This window comes from Syngnathoides biaculeatus, chromosome 9 (assembly GCF_019802595.1).
Source record: "Syngnathoides biaculeatus isolate LvHL_M chromosome 9, ASM1980259v1, whole genome shotgun sequence".
NCBI classification, from domain to species: Eukaryota; Metazoa; Chordata; class Actinopteri; order Syngnathiformes; family Syngnathidae; genus Syngnathoides; species Syngnathoides biaculeatus.
This window is the reverse complement of record NC_084648.1, coordinates 29,237,805-29,264,857: the sequence shown is the minus strand read 5'-3', so window position 1 is coordinate 29,264,857 and position 27,053 is coordinate 29,237,805. Positions and strand designations below refer to the sequence as shown.

Below are 27,053 nucleotides of genomic sequence, written 5' to 3'. Positions count from 1 at the left end.
ATGTTAAATTAAATAGTGTTCTGGTGAGCAGGATTATAAGTAATAGTTTACAGAATTATTTGTATGGATTTATACAGTGCAAACTCAACAGAGACTACCTAATTAGATGCTTGCCAAATGTTTTCATGAATTTTTTTCTGTATGAAGTGACTTTGAAGCTACACAAAGTTGTGGTAAGACTTGTCTTTTTTTTTTTCTTTCGAATGTTTATGATGTAAACTGTTTATTTTCAGCCTGGAGAGTGCAAGATTGGGATCATGCCTGGTCACATTCACAAAAAAGGAAGGATTGGTACGTTTTCCAGAATTTTTTTATTTCGAATTGATTTACACAAATTAAAACTGTGCCAAACAAATATGTGTTCATCTAAGATGACACGCTGTGGCAACCCCTAACGGGACAAGCCGGAAGGAAAAGAAGAAGAAGAAGAAATGGAAACGTAATTTAATTGGTTCCTGCATTCAGAGTCAACCTGAAATAGGCAGTTTCATAATTAGTTGGTCGTCATTCCAGAAGCACTATGTCTGAGCTACAGTCCTTTCCCCCAAATAACATAACATTTGTTTCTGTCTGAATTTCAGGTATTGTGTCACGATCAGGAACTCTGACATATGAGGCTGTCCACCAAACGACACAAGTTGGCCTTGGCCAGTCCCTCTGCATTGGTAAGATCTCATTAGTGTCTGGCATGCTGCATTAACATTAAACACAGATGAAATATGCTAAACTGTCCCACTAAATCACCCCACTCTGCTAAGAACTCAAGTTAATCATATTGTTACTGGTGGTGAGACAATTCATAAAGTTTGTGCTCTCTGAATATCACCTAGCTCAGGGGTGGGCAAATGTTTTGGCTCACGGGCCACATTGTTTGAAATTTGATGAGTGGGCCTTTAAAATTTGATGAGTGGGCCAAGTCACAAACATGCTTGCATATGAAAAATAACTTATAACGAGATGTTTGTTGACCGCTTTTTTTTTTTTTTGTCAGTGATTCGTAGTCTGGATTTTGTTGTGACAATTCTCAGAACAGCAGCTGCCAAGTGGGAGAAATATCACCATCCATCCATCCATTCATTCATCCATTTTTTCTTAGCCGCTTATCCTTACAAGGGTCGCGGGGAGCGCTGGAGCCTCTCCCAGCTTTCAACGGGCAGGAGGCGGGGTACACCCTGAACTGGTTGGCAGTCAATCGCAGGGCACATAGACAGACAACAGTCACACTCACAATTACATTTAGGAGCAATTTAGAGTCTCTAATTAATGCATGTTTTTGGGATGTGGGTGGAAAGCAGAGTGTCCAGGGAAAACCCATGCAGACACGGGGAGAACATGCTAATTCCACACAAGCGGGGCTGGGTTTTTAACCCTGGTCCTCAGAACTGTGAGGCCAACACCGTAACAGGTTACACCACTATTCCAATATCACTTATCCACTCAAATAAAATAAAATAACTGTACCCACTACTTGTTAATGTATGGCACACAAGTTCCAGTTACATCAACAAGAACCAATATATATTTGTTAAATCAGCAACTTAGTGCAGTATTGTCATGAAAACAGTATAACTAAACAGCGCACTTCCCAGTACGCTTCTCTAAATTTAGACAGTTATCTATATAAATGAATGCAGATTGTGTTTCACGAAGGCAATTGTGTGTACGAAAACGTATGAGTACTCTTAAGTGGCTTTTTGATATTTGCAGCATACCAAGACACGTTAAATGTCCTCAGTTTTCATTTGAAATATTTAAGATAAATGTTTTAAATCCTTCAGTGCAACAGTCCTTTACCTCCATGACCAATTTGACCATCAGCATGACCCACAATGCATTGCGCACATAATACGGCAGTAAAACTGTATTATGTTAATTAAAAAGTAACAAAAAATACACTTTTTACAAAGGAAAATCAAAATAGTGTGGGGATAGTGAAATTGCGCCATCACTGTACGTTTTAGAGTCAATAATCATCTCCCAATCCCTTTCTTTCCTCTTCACATATAAGGAAATTTTGTGATCTGCAAAATTTTTGAAATGGCGAAATTGCCATTCTTCGAATCATCAGCATGCATTCATGCTGTGCTGAGAAATGCTATAAACCCACATTTCCCTGTAGTCTGTTTACTATCTTGGTATAATTAATCTATTCTCTCTTTCCTAAAGTGGTAAGATCACTGCGAACATTACAGCACAAACTGATGGATAGAACCGTTTGGCATTTCAGACAAGGTCCAATGAATGTAGTCATGATTTTGATATAATTCGTGAACTTCTGGTCACCGGGACGGATGTGCCCCACGGGCCATAGTTTGCCCACACTAGCTAGATTGTGTTAAGGTATCAATTGGCTGTTACGGTGAGCACGGTCACTTCTCAACAACACGTATATCAAGAAAATTATTTTAAGCAAACCAGTGTTACATTAAGTATTGGTCGCAGTACCCCACTGAGTAATTTTGACACACAGTACCAGTTTTTGTTTTTGGAATGGTACCTAAAAAAAAACATGCACGAGAATGCTCATACAGTGCCGTGAAAAAGTATTCTGCCCCTTCCTGATTTCTTTTTTGCCTGTCTCACACATAGGTTTCAAATCATCAAATCAATTTTAATATCACTCAGAGACAACCCAAGGAAATACAAAATGCAGTTTTCAAATGACAATTCAATTTAAAAAAAAAAAAAAAAAATCCAAACCTTTATGAAGGTTTGTTTAAAAAGTAATTCCCCCGAACCTAATAATGGGATGTGCCAACCTTGGCAGCAATAACTGAAATCAAGCATTTGCGAAAATTGGTGATGAGTGTTTCACATTGCTCTGGAGGAATTTTGTCCTACTCATCTTTGCAGAATTTTTTCAACTCTGCCATATTAGAGGGTTTTCCAGCATGAACTGCGTTTTCAAAGGTCTACCAACATGAAAGCATGATTTTTAGTATGTTTTTAATGTATAAAAAATGCAGCCGGAATGGACTCATCTGTTTTTTCACCACACATCATGATGTTGTCATATATACATACGTATGCCATTTTTGCATCTCCGGCCATGAAAATCCTCTTTCAGAAAGTAACAAAAGATCCACGTGATAATAACTTAAAGTACGTAAGTCAGGGGTGCTAAATGTGTCAATGGCCGCCGGGGCCGGTGTTGTTCATCGCCACCATTGAGGTGGATTGGGCAGGGAGGTGGTTTGGCCATGTGTGGGAGGAGAAAGGAGCTCCCCCCCCCCCCCCCACCAGCCACAGTGTCTGGGCACCCCTGAAGTTGGTACTTCGTCCACCATGGGTCCTCCTGAGTTCGCTACATACTGTCATACGTACTGTTGGGGAGTCTGTTGTTAATTAGAAGTGATCTCCATATCATCTAAATATGGCTCAAAGCGATAGGGTAATATGGCTGGTGTGTTTCCGATCGTTATCCTGCTGCATGATCCAAGAGCCCTTAAGTTTGAGGGCACTAACTGATGTTCTCCGGACTTTCTGGTACACAGCAAAATTCTCTTACATCAATCACAGCAAGTTGTCCTTGTCCTGAGGTAGGAAAGTAGCCCCATATCATCATACGGTTACCACCATCTGTCAGTGTTGGCCTAATGTTCTTTTTATCAAATGCAGTGCCATTTTGACGCCAGATGTAATGGGTCACACATCTTCCAAAGAGTATAAGAAGGTTTCTCCAAAAGTCTTGTTCATCAAGATGTTTTTTTGGCAAATGTGTGACAAGTTTTTGTATTATTTGTTGACAGGGGGGTATTCTGCATAGAGACTCTCCCATGGATGCCATTTTTGACCAGTATCTTATGGTTGAGTCATTAACACTGACCTTACTGAGGCCAGCGAGGCCTGCAGCTCTTTAGATGTTTGAGGTTCTTTTGTGACCTCCTGGATGAGTCGTCATCGGATTTGTGAGAAATTTTATTTGATCTTCTACTCCTGGTAAGGTTTGTCAGTGTTCCTATTTTTCTCCATTTTGTGGATAATGGTTCTGACATTGGTTCACTTTAGCCCCAAAGCCTTGGAAATGGCTTTGTAACCTTTTCCAGACTGATGGAGTGCAATCACTTGTTTTCCTCATTCTTGAATATAGATGGATCATTGCATGGTACGTTGGTTCTTGAGATCTTATAGCCCATTTCACATTGTGAAATGTGGTGCATTGTGGTGGTAATCAGGTTTGGGGGTGGCATGTGAAATTGACCTAGTCTTTCACAAATTTGTTAGTCACAGTGACTTTGTGATTTAACAATAATTCCTGCCTGCTGCGGACACATAACTTTATCGTCTACAACTCACGAGGCTCTGTGAGCAAACTCAGTATTCTATGCAGTGGATTTCCTGTGGTGACAGGGAAACAGCATTCAATGCACAAGAGAGTCAGGGTTACCAGTAGGAGATTGATAGCATTGGACGATGTCTCATAAGAGCTCAGCGTGGAGCACTCAACCCGGATAAAAGCTACATTTGTCATCTGAAACTACACTGGAAGGGTTTTTTTTTTTTTTTTTTTTTTTTTTAAGAAGAATTAAAAATCCACCTGAAATATAAAAGAAAATCACTTCATCCAGATAGAGCGAGATTGTGGGTCTGTAGGCAATGATAAACAGCATGGCCCGGGCTGCCACTGAGTGGGTACACATGTACAGTTTACAATGGGCGAAGTCAAATACAACAATGCTGCACACGTAAAGCTTGGTGTAGTACAGTATTATTTGTGAGTAAAGTGAATTATGTATGAATAGAAATCAGGTCATGGAAAAAATATTAGAAACCTTGTTTTTTCAATTTGTTTATTTTAAAGTGTGGGGCAACTAAGTGTATATTTGGACAAATATAATTATTCCAATGAAATTAGCTGATGCGTTAATAAACGATCTATCTAGCTGTAGCAGGTGTCAGTGTTTTTTTTTTTTTGATCATAAGAAACATTTAATAATACAATTAAACTCATGTATTTTAAATGCAAAATGTCTTCCGTGCTACCAGGCATTAAATTGAACAAACAAGGGTGTTGGAATATTTTTTTGACTGTCTTAAATACAGGGTTCGCACGCGGCCCTAAAAGTCCCTAAAAACTCCTAAATTTTCGAAGGTACATTTAGGGGCTCCTAAAAGTCCTTAAAATCCCCGAAAACCGGTCAAGCCCCTAAAAAGGCCTTAAAAAAAATCAATTGGAAGACCTCTACCGCCAAAATTCTCCCTAAAAAAAATAAATAAATTTTATTTTAAAAAAAATTGCGATCGGTCTGGCGTCCAAAACAGTCGGAAATTGTCAACGGAAGTCGCCATTTTGTCGATATTCCATTGTTTGTTTCCGTGAGTAGGCATTTCACTTCGTCTTCGTTACGACGTAGTGTAGTTCTTTCATCGATCCAACTTGTATCACGGGGAAGTGCATTTTTCAAGAAGCTTTGGTTGAAAGTAAGGAGTTTGGGAGCTGGGTTCGGCGAGATCCAAAAGATCGGCACATGTTTTACTGCCATCTGTGCAAGCAGAGTTACCAGCTTGAAAAGATGGGCGTCAAAGCGCTGGAGTCGCACCGGAAAAACAGGAGACACGCTGATTTGGCGAAGACTCTCATCTTCTGTTGGTATGAATCTGTTTCTAAAATATCAAGATAGTGAAGCATCAACTTCAGGCAGTGGTACTAGCAGTGCATGCGCACTAGGGATCGCAAAAAAACGCTTACTTTCATAACCGGTTTTAACTGAACAGCTGTAGCAAAAAAATTGTACCATACTGGTGTTTACATAATTCACCCACGGGACCTCAAGTTAGGGTGCGGGGTTCTGCACGGACTGTTTTTGTTGTTGCTCTTCCAGAGTGACGAGTTTAGAGTTCCCCCCGTTATGTGAGTAGTGTTTTGATGTCTGCCAATAAAACAAGTTTACTCCCATACTTTGGAGAGTTTCCTCGATGCCATGTTTGATGTTTCTTTGATTTAACTGAATGTTCTTTTGAGTCCAACTTTACTCTAACAGCGAAACTTGAAAAAAAGTTGAAATGATGTTGAAAAAAATAGCGCAATGTGGAGTACCGGAACCGGAAGAAATTTTAACTTATTTCGAAAGTCCAATTACGGTTTCTGTTTTTTTAAAAAAAAAAAAAACGGTTATTTGTAACCGGTTGCGATCCCTAATGCGCACCTACAGTTGTCCAGCCAGAAGTCAGGCTTTATGAATGTAGTTCAATACACTAAGATGGACTCGTTAAAAGGCAGAGATCGTGTGGACTTTGAAAGTGATCTGCAGCCATTACACTTACAAATCTTGTGAAAATAATTTGAAAGTGTTTGCAGTCATGTTCCCAGACAGTGACATTGCTAAAAACTTCCACCGTGGGGAAAGGAAGACTTCGTACCTGGCTACATTTGGCATCGCTGCCCACTTTTCACCTCTACTGCCTCAAAGCCAAAAAAGCCAGAATAGAGACTGACATATCAACGCTTATTGAGAAGGCTGACAGGCTGTGTGAGGAGGCAGAAGAAAAGAGGAATCTGAGGTTTATCACCGAGAGAGGCAGAGCAAAGGACAAGAGAGCCACTTTGGCACCTCTGCAGCAACAAAGAGGAGGCACTGAGTAGGCACAAGGAGCTAGAGTAGGGGTGCTGAAACAGACATCAGTAGAAGACATTTGTGTATATAGTTGCAATTGTAGTTAGAATCTGTTTTTCTGTATACTGTTACGTGAAGACGTTTACAATGGTCATATCAATGAGAACTACCACAAGGGGCGACAGGTGATCACTGTCACAGGTACTGAGGTACTGGAACATTTGATGAACCAAGAACGGTTGATGGCACCATTGGGTGAGTCTTTTTTCCTTACTCTTGATTTCCCACGATGGCCCTAAATTTTTTCCGTGTCAGCCCTAAATTTTTCGTGTCAGCCCCTAAGAATGGCCCTAAAAAGCCCTTAATTTTTTTTGGTCAGATTGAGTATGAACCCTGTTACTGGTTATTTTTAAATGTATAATAATTTCATACACACACATTTGTCAATATATCTGATCATGCAGGTAATGGTGTAATCAAAAAAATTACTGTGGCTAAAATGGCTGTTTCCATTCTATTTTTTTCAAGTATATTGTAAATTTTTAAAAATAGAACATTTGAAATCTGGCCAAATTATCTGACATTTCAAGTCTGATACCCAAATTAACACAAAAGCAACTTGGGTTCATTATGATTGACATTTTAATTAAGACTTGTCCTCCAGTCTGACTTCATAAAGGGCACACTGCTGGAATGGATTTTAATTTTAATTCTGTAGAGTTTATTAAAGTCCTTTATTGGTGGTACTACGACAGAGTCTTTAAAATCTCACTCTGACCTGCAGGCTGTTCCAGATTGCCATTGGTACAATATTTAATGTCATCCGTGTTACCTTTTATTGTGCTTTTCTTTCATATTATTCATAACTTCTTCTAAAATTGCCAAAATCCAGAAATCACAATGTTTTTTTTTTTCTCACCATTTATTTGTGGGATACAGCTGCAAATAAGTATTTGAACACCTGAGAAAACCAATGTTAATATTTGGTACAGTAGCCTTTGTTTGCAATTACAGATGTCAAACGTTTCCTGTAGTTGTTCACAAGGTTTGCACACTCTGCAGGAGGAATGTTGGCCCACTCCTCCACACAGATCTTCTCTAGATTAGACAGGTTTCTGGGCTGTCGCTGAGAAACACGGATTTTGAGCTCCTTCCAAAGATTTTCTGTTGGGTTTAGGTCTGAAGACTGGCTAGGCCACGCCAGAACCTTGATATGCTTCTTACGGAGCCGCACTTGGTTTTCCTGACTGTGTGCTTCGGGTCATTGTCATGTTGAAAGACCCAGCCACGAGCCATTTTCAATGCTCTGACTGAGGGAAAGAGGTTGTTCCCCAAAATCTCACAATACATGGCCGCGGTCATCCTCTCCTTAATACAGTGCAGAAAAACACGCCCAAAGCATGATGCTACCACCTCCATGCTTCACAGTAGGGATGGTGTTCTTGGGATGGAACATCATTCTTCTTCCTCCAAGCACGGTTAGTGGAATTATGACCAAAAAGTTAAAAAGTTGGTCTCATCTCACCACAAAACTTTTTCCCATTCCTCTGTATTATCCAAATGGTCATTGGGAAACATAAGACTGGCCTTGACATCTGCTGGTTTAAGCAGTGGAACCTTCCATTGTATGGATGATTTCAAACCATGACGTCTTAGTGTATTACCAACAGTGACGTTGGAAACGGTGGTTCCAACTCTTTTCAGGTTATTGACCAAATCTTGTCGTGTAGTCCTGGGCTGATTTCTCACCTTTCTAAGGATCAGGAAAATTTCAGACCCCTCCATGATTTCTCAGTGGGAGAACTTGCAATATAGCAGGGTGTTCAAATACTTATTTTCTTCACTGTATATGTTTGGCACATTTTTACGCCGGATGCCCTTCCTGCCGCAACGCTCTGCATTATCCAGGTTTGGGACCGGCCTCCAGGACGCACAGAAATTTTGCCCCCTTTTGGGCTGCAGATAGTCAAAACAAGCAGTCAAATATACAGTCAACACATAAGATACACAATTTACATACTACATAATCTATGTTAAAGTTAAAGTCAGATGAAAGCTATGAAATAAACACAGTCAGCACATAAGGTACACAAATCACATACTACTTGTGTAAAAATGTAATGGATATGACGATTCAACGGATATGTGGATGTAAGGGATTGGGTAAGGTTGTTAGCGCTCTAGGCTAGGCTTCAACGCGAACAATATGGCTCATATTTGGGTACTAACAGAAGACTTGTTAAATTTCCTATCAGTCCTCACGTCCCTCGTTCTACACGTCGTGAAGTTACTCTCGTTCGATGTTTCTTCAACAGCACGGTTTCATTGCAAACGCGACTCGTTGTTAGCCACCTAAGCTAAGGTGGTGTGGGCCTGTAAGCAAGTTTAAATTGACGTTTCCACTCTCCCAACTTCCTATTAAGTACCCACGGTCCTCGTTGTGTACGAAACGTAGGTTTTGCAGGTCGTGTAAGTACTCATGATTGATGTTTACCTCCTCAGCAAATATTTGATTACATATGTTACTTGGGTGTGTTCAGTATGTTCCCGAGTTAGTCAAATGCTGATTTCCCCCCCCCCCCCCCCACTTAAATCATCACCAGGGGTATCCCACGTCGAGTATTCACAGCATTCGGTCCAAATTCAGCAGGATTTAGTTATTGAATGGTCGTGCAGGTCGGAGCCTACTCGATTTTTTTGGTCACCATTTCGGGAACTGGAGACCAAAAAAATAGTCATTCATAACATTATATTAAAAGAAAATCAATTATCATCCAGTACTATTCTGATCCCTTCATTTATTCCCAAAAACTGCTGTTGTGGGTCTCTTCATATCTGTTTGTAGTTCATCAATATCTGTGATCTTACGTGACTGTCCTGTGTTTCTTCAACTTTTCTTTTTCCCTATTTCAGATTGTTGTAATGCCAAAACTGTTTGCCAAACTTGTAAACAACCAGCTCAAGTACGTAACTTTTAACATTAAAATGTGAAATGGGTGGCTAATTCCCTCAGTACTATCTGAAAGGACCTGTGTGATACTAATTATCAAACAAAAAATCTTGTGGATTGAAACCAAATTTTAAAATAAAGCTGCTCAATACCCTAAAGATGGGAATACAATGGAAACCTTTTTGTCATCTTTTTTTTCTCTAATTGTATGTAAAAAGTACTGTAGTGTGCAAATGGTAAGGTCGCAATACTTAGTGGTTGTTTCAAGTAGAAGTCAACACATCGCCTGATGAGGCAGAATAAATGCACTCAATGTAGAATAAACACAAAATTAATGCTGAAAGGAAATCAATTTTCTAATATATTGTTTGCTCACAATAAACAATTCCAGCTGTGCTGAATTTTCATTAGAAAGCCACGAAGGAGTGCACTGCTGCTGTGGTGATAGACTTGCTTAAAATCCTCTTCGGCTGATTTGCATTCCATTGTCAGCCTGTGTTTCCAAGTGGTCCTCAAATATTCACGTGGATGCTCCTGAGAAAGACATTGGGTATACAACGGCTTTTGCTTTGTCTCCTACAAAGGTATTGGTGGGGACCCATTCAATGGTACAAACTTCATAGATTGCCTGGAGGTGTTCCTGCAGGATCCCAAGACAGAAGGCATCATCCTGATTGGGGAGATTGGAGGAAATGCAGAGGAGAATGCAGCAGACTATCTTAAGCAACACAACTCCGTAAGGGACACAGAATTGTTTACTTTATGCTCTTTCTTACCCTTCTTTGACGGTGCTTCTAATATAGCAGTATAAGGTACCTTCTTCAATATAACATTGTACAGCCTAAATTAAGAACACAATTTGATCTCTGAAAATGTTTCTTCATGATCACAGCCCCAGGCCTCCTTTTTTTTGCCTGAGGAGTCTGTGTGATTAACATGATTTAAAAAAAAAAAAAATGGCAGATGGGTGTTTGAGCATTGTACTCATGGGGCATGTTTCGCAAATGTACCATGTCTGTGAGCAGCACATCTTTTGTGAAAATATAGAGCACCCAGATGATTCGCTTGTGCAGCAAGAAACTGTAATTGACATATTTAAATACAGGCTACACCCGCACCTTTGTTGCTAACTGTGCGTGCTTTGTTTCGGTCTTTGTGTGTTCATGGTGCTCTCATGCTGAGAAATTTGATTTACCCCCAGAACTCTAATCTATGCAAATCTTCTGCAAGCGTCTCCAGAGAATAACTTCTTGCTCGCTCGCTCCACAAATAAATACTGGTACAAAAAGCAACCAACACAGCCTGTCACCCAAAGTTTCGACATTGAGGCACGGTTGTAATGAAACAAGTGAGAGAGTAGGTAATGCACCTTACACTGAAAGTTGACTGTGTAGAACCTTGGACTGAAAATTATCTACTTAATAATAGACTTCACACGATCAGGATTTTTGGGGCTGATCAATGACTAAAAAAAATTTAAATGACCTGTTCATTTGTTTGTGTGGACTTAATTGCTCAGATAAATATCCATCCATATATTAATAAATGTATCTTTGGTCATCTGTTCATGTCTTGAGGCACAGTGACAGATAGAACAATAGGTCTTCTATTAGATGGCAGGAAGCTCATACAGTCATGTATCCACTTTTTGTGACATTTGTTTGTTGGTCCACCATGAGATTTTTTTTCAATTGTAAAATGTGCCTTGGGTCCATAAATGTTGGAAACCACTCTTCTAGCTAAATCATGTATTCTAATCAGCCAGGTATAACCAACATTTAAAACATGACAGAAATAATCGGTGTGACTTATTATTAAATGACTTTATTTAAATTAGCCGTACCAAAACCCGAGAGCATGATTTGACAGAACGCAAGCATGTTTACGCACATCCATCAATGTTATCACTAGTCTGCTAGGCTATAAAATGTTTTGTTGCCTGCTTGCGAGCCATATCCTCTCCTGAACAGTGGTGAGCCCCAACTCACATTTTACCTCATTTTGTACTCACAATTTTTCTCATTTTGTCCTGATAATACAGTAGGCGGGATCCACTCTTATTGCCTTCCCAATGGTAATGAACATATCCAGTCACGTGTGAGTTTACCAGATGAAGCCCAATGATCGTGAAAACGGGATGCGGTGTTATCAGAATACATGATTTTATTGCAGTACTCTGACGGTGCAATCATAAAAAAGAAAATCTAGGCCTTACATCTGTCTCAGATGCATCTGGTCTAGTATTTAAAAAAAAAAAAAAATAAAAAAAAAACATACTAATGAAATATTTGTCATCGCTCAATTTCCTCACACTTTTTTACGTTGAGCGGCATGGTAGGTGACCGGTTAGTGGATCAGCCTCACAGTGGGAGGATCCAGGTTCAAATCCTACCTCGCCTGTGTGGAATTTTGGGCGAAGTTAAAATTGGAGAACTGGTGGGGGTGAGGTGAGATGGTCACAGAGCATTAATGACCTGCCACTGTCACTGCCACCCAAGTCGAAAAGCTACCAAAAGGAAATGTGAATATGTGTTGTGCATTTAAAATCTGCAGGAAAAGCATGGCAAGACAGACTCTGCCTCTCCTCCACAAAGGACTGTCTTATATATTACTTAATTTTACACCTGTTTTAACATATACTGTACATTTATATTTGTGTGTGTGTGTGTGTGTGTGTGTGTGTGTGTGTGTGTGTGTGTGTGTGTGTGTGTGTGTGTGTGTGTGTGTGTGTGTGTGTGTGTGTGTGTAAGCAAGACGTGTACATCTGAAGTTCATCCTTTCAATAATGTTATTCCAGCCCGCAACACATACACCAAGTTTAATCTGTTGTGACATACATTCGTTCGGCACATTATGGAGAGAGGGAGAGAGAGAGAGAGAGAGAAACCGTAAATGCTGGCTCGTAATTGTTTCCCGTGTCCTCATTAATACTCATCAAACAAAAATCTAAAACTCTGGCCTGTTCCTTCTGAGTTATAATGTAACGCAACATTGGGTCCTATCGCATTACCATGCGCTACCAGGTCCCTCTGCTGGTTGCTCATTAATATTACACTTTCTGCAATGAGACTATTGCGCGCACACGTTCCAATGACAGCCCTAATTCTCACGAGACTACATTTAATTTTCTGCGATATGTTGTAGCAATAGGGAATTCAGACAATTGTCTGCCAGTTTGGCAATAATAATGGCTCATTGTTTTGTGTCAGGTTGTGAAAAATAACTATTATTAATTCAAATTGCTGGAGACAGTTAATGAATGTCCTTATTGGGTTAAACCCCCCCAGCCCCCCGAAAAAACAACCTTGCACTACATCTGCTGTCAGATTTTATGTTGTCGGGCATATTTTTAAGAGGAAATCTAATGGTTTGCATTAACAATGTATCTAATAGTTCATGTAATATGTACTCTATTTTGACTATGTGATGTTAAATCCTTTCATTTAATAGTTTTGAAAAGATTTTTATCGACAATTACAAATTTTCAGGGGTGCTGCCATTTTCGCAAGTCACATGACCTATGTGCGCAGATGTGATGTGTTATGTGCCTCAACAAAGGCTCGATTACATGGGACACCATTTATGCCCAGCGCTGATTTCTCAGTTTTATCGTTCATTGATGGTGAAATAACAATATCGCGGTTAGGTTGATCAGGAAGACGGAGGAGAACTTCCATTCACAGCTTTATCCGGCTTGATCGGGAAGACTGAGGAATACTTCATGGCACGGCTGTATATGGAAGTATTCCTCAGTCTTCCCGATCAACCGAGCAGCCATGCCGCTCACGGCTGTATATGGAAGTATTCCTCTGTCTTCCAGATCAACAAATACTGCTATTTCTTCATCAGATGAGGATAAATCCGAGAAGCTGGGCATAAATGTGTCCCATTTAATCAAGCCTTTGTTGTGCCACATAACACCTCACATCCGCAGACATAGGTCATGTGACTTGCAAAAATGGCAGTGCCCCTGAAAATTCGTAATTGTCAATAAAAATCTTCTCAAAACACTATTAAATGAGAGGATTTCACATCACATTGTCAAAATAGAGTACATATTACATGAACAATTGGATACATTGTTAATGCAAACCATTGAATTTCCCCTTTTAGATTCTCTGGGTTTCAGTTTCTTCTGTGCTTGCCAACATATGGTATTGTCACTTGTATCAAAGGTCTGCTATCCATTTCTGGATTCCTGAATTCACAAATAGGGGATTACACAAGATTAGTGTGTGATAATTTGCTTGACTATCTTTCACCCAAGCTTCCATGAAGGTTTTAGTGATTGCATTTCAGCTTCATAACTCTTAGCCCAGCTTGTTTTCCTCAAGCTTACAAAACCACTTATAGTTTTGAGTAAAGAACACTGCATGGGAATGTGATCTGCAAAAAAACTGAGCAAGATAAATGCCAGGCTTCCAATGTGGATACAACCATGTCAGTATTAGATTTGGTCTTATTTGTGGTCTTAGCCTCACTTTAATCTCATTGGATAAACTACTTCTACTCAATCACCCTTACGGGGAATGCTTACTTTAGTATAAATCCCAATTCCAATGAAGTTGGCACGTTGTGTGAAATGTAATTAAATGCACAATACAATGATTTGGTTTTAAGATGTGCCCACTCTATGTAGCATCCCCGCCCCCCATACACAAGTTGCGCCTGACCATACGCCGCGGATATATGTACCGTACTTACTGCTATGTTGTGAAATTAGATATTCACACAAAGACTTTGTAAATATTTACATATCTCGTTTCCAAAAAGTTATTGTAACAGGGTAGTAAAACAGTTTTTATCATCTTCCTGTTCACTGAAACCACTAAAGTCTTCGTCTTCAGTATCAGAGTTGAAAAGCCTCTGAAAATCTCCATCAGACACAATTTCAGTCCTTCTCTTGCTCTCAATATATTTTTTATCTCGAAACACATTTAGTCCTGAAGTTGTGCTGTTCTCACGTAGCAGTCCAGCCTTTTAATTCATTGGTGGTCAGAGATTTTCTTGCTGCTCAATCTGTTTAAAACCCACTGGCAGACCATAGAAAAGGAAGACCTTTGCATGCGGGCAATTATTGTGAAAGATTTGAAATTAATTAAATGAAAAATATAGATTTTGCATTCCTACGTGTTGTGGTGCATCCTGATTTGAGGGCAAAAACTAGCATGCTGGATAGTTTTGTCTTTTACAGAAAATTGAGGTAGATTTGTTATCCACACAATTGAGCTAGATTCTTCTTCTACCCACAATGAATGTACAGTCTTCTCCCTCTTCACATTGGAGGCATCTGCGCATGTCTAAACCCAAGTGCATTATAGGGAATGGCCATGTTTTAAGCATTTCTTTCAAACAATTTTTTGTTGTACTTTGTTTACTTAGTGACTTTTTTTTTCCCCCTCTGTCGTTAAATATCCTGCAGATCTCACTTTGCCAGAAATAAATAGTGGCTTGTCGTCCAGAAAATGTCTTATACAAAATCAATTTCTAAACAGTCCAGCGTCTCCATATTTTCAGTTCTGGTCTGCTGGCAGACCATCGAGTACTCACACTCTTTCTATGATGCCATAGGACATGAGGACAGTGGGTGTTAAAGAAGAAGATGCACGAGATAGGCTTAGATGGAAAAAGATGACACGCTGTGGTGACTCCGAACGGGACAAGCCGAAAGGAAAAAGAATAATTCAGCATTAATGCTACCTTCAGAGATGTGCCAGTTACTATTCCTCTTTGTACAAACGCATATCTGTGGCATTGCAGAAACTGGCTTGCTAAGTTTGGTCTTATAATACTTGTGGTCCTTTTCCTCTTTGATGTGGAGCGCATGACATACATGCTTTCCACTTTAAAATAACTTGTAAAGACCACAACACACTTTTCCACTCTGTGTCCATCTGAGATGAGCTCAGGCTCAGAGAAGCCGGCTGCATTTCTTGGTATTTTGATGTATGGCTTTGGGTTTGCATGCTAGTATTTGTAGATGTAGTGGTGAACTGTGTTAACTGACAGAGTTTTTTTTAAAAAATTTTTCTTAATTGTTCCCTAAACTCGTGTCGCAATGATATGATGCTGGTTTTTAATCTTCTTTATAGTAACTGAGCTTAACGGGGATGCTCCTTTTTACCCCAATCCTGACATCACTTGTTTTCAGTTAACCTGTTCCCTTGTGGAACATTCCAAACACGCATTCCTGAGCATCCATCTCTTTTGTTACCCCTCAAGCTTTTTTGGAATGTGTTTGTCACTCACATTTGAAAAATGTACGAGTGTAGTCAATCATGCTCGCAGATAAAGTTGCGGGTGTGATTAGGAATGGAAATCCCCAGACCTTAAAATATAAAACTATAATAGAAAACAAAAATTTCAAACTCAGAAATGATCATTTCCAATTTCAACTATTAGTTGAACATGATAAACGGTATTTAAAATTTTTCATCAATAAAAATTCTTGATCTCACAAACTTTATCTGAAGAAAAGTTAAATGATCTGGCCTGTCAAGGAATTAACACGAACGGTCTATACCTGCAATGTTTTGAAAATGCTGAAAGTTTAGTTCAACATAATCAGCGTTAGTGGCAACAAGCTAGCGATACATTGTAACAAACATTCCTGCCGGCAATCGTGATGTATTGTTGGGGGTGGGGGGTGCACTTCCACATCACCGCGACTGCCGTAAATAGGAGGCCGGCATACGCCTTTTATCTGCGTGCGTTCGACGTATTGACCACACCTGAATCAAGCGAAGAGGTGGATGAGTCTAAAGTTTATTTATTTATTTATTTATTTAAATATGCCGTCACACTGCCTCGCGATTGACACATTGATCACCCCTGGTGTAACCGAATTTCCTTTGACATGGCTCATTATGTTGATGACTTTCGAAGTAAATGCGTTGATAGTACGTGAAGCAGCTCGGAACATGTGCGTTTTGGAATCACTTCCGTACATGCACAGTACGGTTAACGGGTGAATACTGATTGTTTAGGAACAGGCTTGTTTAGTTAACGTTTATGAAATAAACATGTAAGTTAATGTCAAAACTACACAAAATAAGCAATGTTTTTCAATATCTATTTTTTTCTACTCTTAACATTTTACGTGCATGATTTTTCGTTCTCAACTGTGCAGATTTGACGATGGCGCTCGCACGCCTTCACGCTCGTCAAATGTGAGTGACTGGTTTCAGGTTGTGATGATGGTAACATGTTACAAAGTTAGCGAAACGGGCAAAGTAGCATGTTACTGTATACAGGACAGTAATTAGATTTCCTACGTTTCATGTTTAAAAAGGAAGTTAACCACTGTAATCAGAATCCTGCAGTTTAGAATGAGTCTGCTTTCTTTGTAGTGTGTACTGTATTCTTTCCCCTTCATCTACTAACATCCATTGTTGATGCTCCTCCTTTTGTATTGCAAAACTAGTGCAATGTTAATCCTTAAAGCTGAGGTATTGCGCGATATCCAGATGTTGCTTGTGATATCTTAGATGACTGCGGTTTAACTTTTGGAATAGTTTTTGCAAAAGACCAAAACCAAGTGAGGATGCAAGCAGAGTTGACAGCTCAAAGGTTTTATGCCACTTTAGTAGCATACCTCCCCTACCCCAATATTAATCCCTTTAAAACATTTTGTGTTGTTGATCTAATGGGTTACACTGTATGCCCTTATTTTTATGCTGTGCATGGGTATTAGGTACTGTATGATTTGAACCGGTGTTTTAGCACTCAGACAGTCCCTCTTTCCAGTTATGATGTTATTGCGGTGGATGATATTAGTGCGCCTCACCTTGGAAATGATCTAAAGTGTTGAGCACAACATCCATCAAGGAGCAAGCAGTATAGACAGACGGGCGCTGAGCTAATCAGCGGCTGCATGACTAATTACCATCTCAGAAATGAGATGATTTGAGATGGCAGGCGCTTGGCCCCTATCCGGTCATCCACCAACCCATGCAATTAAACTGCTTGATTGACCCTTTGTTTTAATAATACAGGCTGAGGCAGAGAGGGCTTCTTAGATAAGACTCTTATCATCAGGGCTCTGTAATGGGAGGACATGGGTTGTTTAATTTGTAATGAATGAATAAAATGCAGGTGCAGAAAACAAATTGCCCTGATTTATGCACACCCCACCCCCGCATATTTCTTTCTGTTGTTCCTATGATGACGCCATTAGGATGCTATGTTAAAGACGTCACACTGGGAAATTAGATGATTATCCTTTTAGTGTCTTTTCACCTCCTTTTATCCTTATCCTTTATTAACTACAACCCCCCCCCCCTCCCCACACCTCCAATTGTCCCCATTTTTCTGATGTGTCCAGGGTGCTAACGCTAAGCCTGTGGTGTCCTTCATTGCTGGGCTAACTGCTCCTCCTGGGCGAAGGATGGGTCATGCCGGTGCTATAATAGCTGGTGGAAAAGGAGGAGCCAAAGAGAAGATTGCTGCCCTGCAGTCTGCTGGAGTTGTAGTTAGCATGTCCCCTGCCCAGCTGGGCAGCACTATGTTCAAGGTGAGTATTTTCTAAAAATGGAAAACAACATCATAACTGAGTAATGAACAATTAGATTCTGTTATATACACAATAATAGATCCTTTTTTTTGTCAGAAGAAGCTTGATGGTGCATCTTTTTATTTTCATTTTTTTTATACCTCAGTCACCTAATCAAAGGTGAAAAACAGTTTATATTCACAAGTATGTCAGTTATACAGTGAATACAGTGAATTATTTTGCAGCCATTTGCGAAAATCATTTGAGTTCCATTTTTCTCCAACATACACACACCACCCCATATTGATTAAAAAAAAAAAGAAATTTTTAAATACCGTTTATATTATGCTCTTCTAATATCAGTTGAGATTAGAAATTATCATTGCTGAGTTCGACATTTTTTTTCTAATTTAGTCATGTATTTATTTTATTTTTAACTTAATTGTTATATTATGCTGTTAAGTTTTAAAGTTGTTTTTTTTTTTCCCCAATTTAGTAATGTACTGATATTTCATTCCTAATCACACCCACAACTTTGTCTGCGGGCATTACTCACCACACCTGTACATTTTTCATATATGATTGACTGATGTATGCACACATACAATTTCATAATTACCTAATTTTACATGTAAATAGCCTAATCTGTTCCAAGACCCCCCCACCCCACAGCAAAAATAAGCATTCAAAGTCTGCCCATTACACTCATTTCTACTTAATTTGAGATCCCGTTGCTTTGAACTTCTGCGCTGCTTCGAGGTAGCCCACTTCTTTGGCAAGAGTTCTTTTAAAAGCGGCTGCATAACCAGCCCTTGTAATCAATTTTTTTTGTCTTAGTTTAAGTTAAACACACGTGCAGCCATTTATGATGTTTGGTGCAGTAGCAACAGTTATGCGACACTAACGATCGTAAAATGGCAAACTCCAGCAAGGAGGTCAGAGAGCTCAGGTTGGCGGCGCACATTACCCTAATACATATACATTTCTAACATAAGACATCGAATATCATATTAAAATGTAAATGTATTGCTTCAAGTCAAAATTAATCAAAGATCAGTTTGATGCAATTAATGATCATTACCATTTTTTTTTTTTTTTTTTTTTTTTACAATTAAGTCCTGCTTTTATGAAATATGAAGATTTTACCATTGAATGTGAATGTGCCAAACGCAGTAGTGTTTCAGTAAATGTAGGCTTTGCTTGTAGAAGACGCACAAACTCTTCAAAGCAGTTACTGCACCATTGTTGTTTTAAGTACTCATGCAAATCGGTCAATCAAATAGTAGTTAGCCACCCACTTGAAATAAAATTTCAGGTCGTAATCACTGACTGCTTGAAGCCCAGAGACCAGGAGAAACATAGCCTAGTAGAAAGAGACTCAGCAGGAAAGTTGAGTAAGATGCTGAAACTCCAATATGAAACAAAAAAAGATTTTGAACAAACCTAACCTCTTAAACATTTCAGCTAAGATTGTTTAAAATGTAAAATTCTCAGTTTTCAGTTCAGTTGCCAAACAGAAAACACATGTTCCATAATTAAGCACTTCATTTGAATATGTACATTTTTTTTGTTTACTTGCTCTTGAAATATGCTGACCTACCGCTACTTTTATTGAGTAAAGGAGATTTGTATAACATATTGTAGACTGCACATTGCACGAAAAAAGAATCCATGTGACTTCAATCAACAATTGATTAAAAGTTTTCATATTTCAGATGTAGTTTTATTGAACTCAATATTAGTCATTTGTTTTATTTCCAAAATTCAATAATTTGTACAGTTCATATTCCTATTTCCAAAGCTCTGGATGACATTTTGAAACTAATTCAAATATGTGATATCCAATGGTAGCCGCTAGAATTTGCAACGCCTATGGTCAGAAAGGTGGGGAAAAAATTGCTCATCGAGCAATGTAATTAATGTGCTAGAATAATTCCAACCTCCCATACTTCGTTTATATAACTTAATCTCCTACACAAGCGCTTTTCAAGTCAATTTTCCTATGTGAACTTAAGGATGGCTGAGTCAGCGTGGACTGTCACACTTTCTGACACAGGTGGCTTGAGCGCTTGCCATTGCTCTCTTTAAATGGCTCGCACTTTTTTTCCAGATGTTTTCTTGCTCTTGTCGCCCTTTCAATAGCAGTTTGACATTGTTTGAGCGGCAACCTCCATTCCCTCGTTTTTACTCCTTTACATATGGTGTGTATCTCTTTCCAAAGTCTCTCCTCCCCTTTCACAAATACTGTGGCTTTACTCCATTGTACCACACTAAAGCATCTTTGTGCTATCTTGCTTTTCTCTCATTCCTTTTATTCATGCCATTACACTTTTTCATCCCAAATGACTGGGCCTTGTTAACGCAGCTGTTTGCAATCCAGCACAAATCCCATGTTGACCCACCAAAAGGTTTCTTAATTCATTTGCCCATTCCCATAACAACAAGAGGCTTTAAAGGCTTTGAAGAGGGTTTAACACATTCACCCGATGCTCCTCAAGGTGGCAGTATACCGCTAGGTATCTCCGGGCCTCATTGAAATGGGCCATGCAGTCCTTGTTCTGCGGACCTGATAGATGGCATTTGCATTACTATACCGCCCTACACCCCATTGAGTAGGAGTTTTTGAGCGAAGGACATATTCTATCATCCCAAGTTTTGCGTGATTATGTCTGAAATTCAGTAAGTAAATAGCTTTTTTAAATGGCTACATTTACTGCTTCTAATTTATTCTATGATTTGGCTGGTGAACAAAAACTATTGCATCGATCAGACTATTGCTGGTGCAACCTGTCCGCATCAGTCACAGAAATTGAGTGGCCTTCATAGCTGCAACTTGGTACTCTCGGGAAAAATACAAACAGGCTCTCTCCTTCTCTGCTACCATTTCCCCCTTTTCAATAAAGCTGTAAGATATTAGCAAAAATTAATAATTCCCTTCTGTCTCTGTCATTTAATTCCCTGTTGCTTTTCTCCTTTCTTGCTTGTCTTCAGGAGTTCGAGAAGAGGAAGATGCTGTGACCAGTTTGACAAGACACATGAACTCCAAGATGAACAACCTGATTCTGGATGTGCATAAGCTCCCATTCTCAAACCCCGACTATCTCTGCAACTATGAGCACACATTCAGTGTTTATATTGTATTTCCGTATTGAACTTGCACATCGTGAAAGTAAGAAATAAAGTGTCTTGCTGGTATTTTAAAGAGGCAATTATACACCTTGTACAAGCTTTGCAAATTTTTTTCTTTTCTCTACTTAATGTTGAAAACTGACGGAAGACTGCCATCATAACCCTTGGTTGAGTGCACGTGTTGGTGTGAGAATCACATCCCATCATTTGTCAATGGCTACCCAAGTGAATAAGAAGTATTTCCCATCAGTAACTGCTGCTTATCTGTTTTTTTTTCTTTGATTCCATTAGAGACATCAGTACTACAGATGCTGTCTCCTACTCTCATTTTGTGTTTCCTTTATCTGCTATCTGAAAGAATAATGAAATACAGCATTTCAAATACTCAATACAAATTGGACATGGGCATATATTATTTGCCACAGTTATCACAGTCTGTCCTGATTTATGCCATTTTCACATTAGAACCAGTTGCAGAGGAAAGGTTTACAATATTTTGCATTTGTATATAGAATGCACAACACAGATAAATGTTAAATGTCAAATAGAATTTGTGCATGCTTCTGAAAATGAGGAATTCTTTTGTTGTAAATTTGAACCATTTTCTAATGACAAGCCCCAGTGACCTAGCATTTACCTATTTAGGAGGAAACTACCAAAAATAATAAAAAGGGATAAATTCAAAGCCTTGAGTTTACCAAGGTCCAACATATTCTCAAGTCCTGCAAATGAAATTAATCCTACATCACATTGTCAGAAAGTTAAGAAAAATCAGTCCCCTTTACAAAAAGAGGAGACCTTATTAAATTGATTTTTTTTTTTCCTGTTTTTGGACAGATTTAACAAAGAAACAACACACTGCGTAAAGGTTTAAGGCCACTCTTAGGGTTGTAGTTCTATCGTAGCCATTGTTTTTTTTAAATATGCCACATAAACACATGACTTATAAAGAGGTGGATAGAGTAGTCAAATATTGTAGTCAAGTAAGAGTACTGTTACTTTTGGAAAACTATGCCTAAAGTAAAACGTAGTTATCCAAATATGTACATGCATCCATCAATTTTCTGAGCCTGCCATCCTCAGAGGGGTCTCGGGATTGCTGGTGCTTTATTCAGTTAACTGTGGGCATGAGTTCTGGTGCACCTTTGACTGGTTGCCAGCCATTTGCAGGACACATTCACTCACATTCACACTAAGGGACAATTTGGAGTCTTCAATTGACCTAACGTGCATATTTTTGGAATGTGGGGGGAAACTGGAGAAAACCCACACAGGCATGGGTAGAACATACAAACCCCAGACTGGCGTGGCTGGGATATGTACCCTGGTCCTCACAACTGTGAGGCAGAAACTCCAACTGGTCTCCACCATGCCGCCTCAAGAAATTATTTTATAACGTTTATGCCCTTCAAAGGTGCTGAACAGTAATTGATTGTCCAAACCTGCTGTTTACCAACAAAACACCACAAATGGCAGATAATGATGATGTGTATTCAATAGAGTACTTACTATATTTATGTATGGAAATACCTAGCAGATACGGTATTAAATAATCAATGTGAGGAAATAAATGGCATTAAGATGACAAAATTGCAACCAGAAGTGCTGCTAGGTTTTCAGTGAATCAAACAAGATATAGATTAGGTTAAGACTACAGGTGATTTTTTTCCCCGCATTCAGCTGCAGGTTCATGGATGAGTAGGAGCTAACATGGCGTGCATGGTGGGTCATTAACAGTTGGTAGCTGCAATAGCAAACAATAGCGCATACTGCCACCTTCCAATTAGGATAATTAATTTACAGCAGCAAAATGTTACAGACAAGAAAGCTGTGTAGGTGATCTTATATTTGTTGCCCTTGGCTGTAATTACATGCTTTTGTTGCACCTACTTTCAATTAAGTATTCATCCTTTCAGTGTCATCTGATACTTATTTTACATGGATGTGGGCCAATGACCATCATCAGATTGTTTTATAGATACCATTGATCCGACCTGACGGTGCAAAGTTTGCACGGTGCCTTCTCCATTAAAGCATCGAGCTGTTTTCAGGACAAGAAATAAAACCAAGAGGCTTGACAGTAGCAATTTGCATGAGGCTGTGTTGTTTTAATAGAACCGGTGACTTGAGATTGCTTTGGGAATTGAGGGCAAGAATGAGGACAGAGGAGGTGATGTATAGGCGTCGAAGAGTAGGACTCCTTCCTTTTTGTTCTCAATCATCTGTGGAATTAGTTTTTTCTTCAGAAACATGTATTTGTGCAATGTATGACAGTGTAGAGGAGAAACGTGCAATATACAGTACTGTATAGTTATGTAAAATCCGCAGTGAATACAATCATTTGCATAATTTTTTCATTGCTGTTTTTTCACAAGGCGCAGTTAAAGTGGTATTGAAGCAATTTAGCAATGAATTTTCATGAGGTTGAGATTTGCAAGAAATGTATTTGAGTCCTTATAATGTCTACAATAGAGGCTCACACAAATCAATTATTTAATTTGCTCTTTCATTCTATTAAATTCCATTTTTGTACAGATTGGTTTGTTATATCACGGGGCGTTCATCGGTTGAACAAATGTCTTTTTTCACAAAAACTTTAAATGGTTTTTTGTGCCTGTGGGGATGGTATTTCTAAAATACTAGAATACATGTAATAATACACTATGATACTTTTTTATCTCGGCTCTTGTACAGAGCTAGCCGGAATTGGCTCCAGTACTCAAGTGACCCTTGTGAGGTTAAGCGGTTTAGAAAATGGATGGATATACAGTATATAATTAGTCATTAAAAAAAAAAAATAAATAAATATCAGCGCACATGATCATTTCTGGATAAGATGTCAAACTATGATTTTTCTTAGTGGTGGAATGTGATACTTGGTTCAGATTTTAACTCAATCAACCAAAAGCCTTTATTGTCATTATATGACTGTCGGGTATAATGGGATGAATTTAGTTTGCTCATTTCTTTTAAAATTGGTCTAACATTGAGAAATTAAAAAATCCGCTGGACTTGCTGGCAACCAGTTCAGGTTGTTCCCCGCCTCCTGAAGATAGCTAAGATCGGCTCCTGCACTTCCACGACCCTTGTGACGATATGTGGCTCAAAAAATGGATGGATGGGTGAAAGAGTCTTCAAAAAAGCATGGTTGAATATGTTCTTTCTCTCTATATATTTATGTTTTATTTACAGCCACCATAGCTTCATTTTCGATCGAGTACCTGCTTTAATGCATCTGACTGGTTGTTTGTTTGTTTGAAAATATTTACTGATGCTATAACGAGACCATAATATTATATTATTCTTTGGTTTTTTTTGTTCTTTGTTTTAATTTATAATCAGAGCTTCAGATTACCATTACAAAGAAACTCATAATTTAAAATGGCGCTGTTAGAGCTGAACAGGACAGCTGTAACAGCTTAAAAATAAAATTAGAATTAAAAACTGTAGAATTTAGATGTTCTCTATGTACCTGCATGAGTTTTCTCCAGGTACGGTACTCAGACTGGAGGTGAATCAGGCGGGGAGGTGGTTTTGCCGCGTGTGGGGAGGAGAAAAAGGAGCCCCCACCCGCAATCTCTCTTGTTCATCTCCCATAGCAGGTGGTGGAGCCTCTTCTCAATGGCAACTGTCCGAGTGTGACATCTGCAAATAACATTGCAGGAATATGGCTGCCACTGGGATATCGAGTGAGACCTCTGCAAGTTTCCGCATGAATGACACGCTCTCCACTCATTTTTTTTTAACATATAGCCATTGACGCGAATAATATTATATGTAGTTTTCATAATATATATTTATACTATTTATTTTAAAATGTATATATGGCTGTCAGTTGACCTTTAAATATGCATGTTGTATGTGACTGTAGCGCTACACCCTGTGAAGGATGAACAGGACAAGATAGGATAGGACAAGGACAGGAGATGAAGCATGAAGGCAGGGGTGTCAGGCACTACTACCTCAAAGCCAAACCCCTCCACCAGCAACTCACTGCCCCCAGAGATCGGGGACAGCACATTAAAAGGTAAAGTGGATATGTGTGTGTCTGTGTGTAGTGCATTTAAAATCTATGGGGTCAGGGAGAGCTCCAGGTGCTCCGGTTTCTTCCCGCATCCCAGAAACATGCATTAATTGGGGACTCTAAATTACCCGAAGGTGTGATTGTGAGTGTAACTGTTGTCTGTCTTCATGTGCTCTGTGATTGGCTGGTAACAAATTCAGGGTGTACCTCGCCTCCTGCCCAATGATAGCTGGGAAAGGCTCTGGCACTCTCGTGACCCTAGGTTAATCAGCTCAGAAAATGGATGGATGGATGGATGGACGTACAGTGAGTAGTGTGTGTGTGTTAACTGAGGGATTAAGAGGTATGGCTCCTGCAGGTCTGTTCATCAGGCCGGACAGCCACTGATGCCTTGACATCTGTGGTCATGAAGTCCTTTGAACGCCTTGTGCTGGATCACCTCAGGAGCGTCACATGTCCCCAGCTGGACCCATTGCAGTTTGCACAAAGGGGAGAAGGAGACTTGGTGATGGAACCCCAAAATAAAGAAGGTCATCCAAAGAAAGAGATTAGCGAATTAGCAAAGAATGTAATTCTTGCGGCTTCTGCGGAAGCACGGCCTGTCACAAGAGCTACTGAGACAGTTCTACACAGCGGTCATCCAGACAAGGCATGGACACAAAAAAAGCACATCAGGCCATATAGCCTGCAGGGATCCACCCAGGCCCCTATGGAAGTAAATATGTGCCATTGGGATTTTAATTAAAAATACCACTGAAAATGTTATGTTGTATTTTTTAATACATATTTTAACTACATTGGCTACAAAATTCATATTGTGAATTCAAAGTGATCACATTTTCAATAGCTGTATTTCAGTTTAACTTTTCAATGTTAACAAATTCGGCATATCAAAAAAAAATCAACCTTTCAGAATTTAAACAGTATTTTCTCCTGAGATTCAACTGATGAAAATTCGCTGTCTGAAATTCAACTGGCTAAAATTCAACTGGCTAAAATTCGCTGTCTGAAATTCAACGTCTAAATTCAGTGTAAAACAGGCAGGGTTACTTCACAGACATTAGCAAAGGATTTCAGAACCCAACCCCCAGCCAATCCAGTTACGCTTTCTTAGTCATGTGACTTCACATACTACACCACATAAAAATTTTCACTGGCATTTTTAATTCAAATCCTTGTTACACGTGTTTACTTGTATAGCCCCCTCCCACCCCCTGCCAGCAAGGAAGAGGAGGAGGCAAACGCAGAACCACACATTGAATAGAGAGGAGGAAGCCACCCCGAAGAGCAACAAAGGAGCCCTCCCAACCCCACCACCAGCTAGAGGGGAGGACCAGTAGGGCGCCAGCTGGCACCACCCCATTACCCATTAAACACGGGAGAGTCAGCATCACATAGCCAATACTCTGAGAGAAGTCACCCCCAGGTTTCCACCCCCATATCCTTGAGATACTCTCCCACAGCCCGTTCCTGTGCAAACACAGGGACAAGAGAAGAAAATCCCTATTCCCTACATGTGTATTCTCAACATGCAAACCAATCTAAAATGTATGGGAAAATAAAAATTAAAAAGAGAATATTAATACCAGTATTACGACTACTACTACTACTACGACTACTAATAATAATAGTCATATTCCAAACAACAACACAATGCAGCCCTATGTGGGCACAAGCCAGTGCAATCTGTAGGCCGATCCCAAACCCGGATTAATGCAAAGGGTGGCGTCAGGAAAGCCATCCGGCGTAAAACTGTGCAACAACAAATATGAGCGTTCATCTAAAGAATCCCATACCGGATTGGTTGTGGCCCGGGTTAACAACGCTCGCCCCTGGTACCGCTAACCTGCAGGTGGTCGGTGGAAATTCAGCTACTGTGGGTCGAAGACAAAGAAGAAGAGGAAA

The 27,053-nt window shown here is 39.5% G+C and overlaps 1 protein-coding gene across 1 annotated transcript in view; it reads left to right on the top strand.

The window, feature by feature from the left end:
* suclg1 (succinate-CoA ligase GDP/ADP-forming subunit alph) overlaps nt 1-21,221 on the top strand; it is a 34,893-nt gene extending 13,672 nt beyond the window's left edge. Inside the window, exons 5-9 of the mRNA XM_061830775.1 lie at nt 234-291; nt 582-665; nt 10,089-10,240; nt 17,828-18,016; nt 20,987-21,221. Of these exons, the coding sequence (XP_061686759.1) occupies nt 234-291; nt 582-665; nt 10,089-10,240; nt 17,828-18,016; nt 20,987-21,013 (510 nt within the window). The 3' untranslated portion in view covers nt 21,014-21,221. The remainder of the gene's footprint in view (nt 1-233; nt 292-581; nt 666-10,088; nt 10,241-17,827; nt 18,017-20,986) is intronic.
* The last annotated feature ends 5,832 nt before the right edge of the window (nt 21,222-27,053 follow it).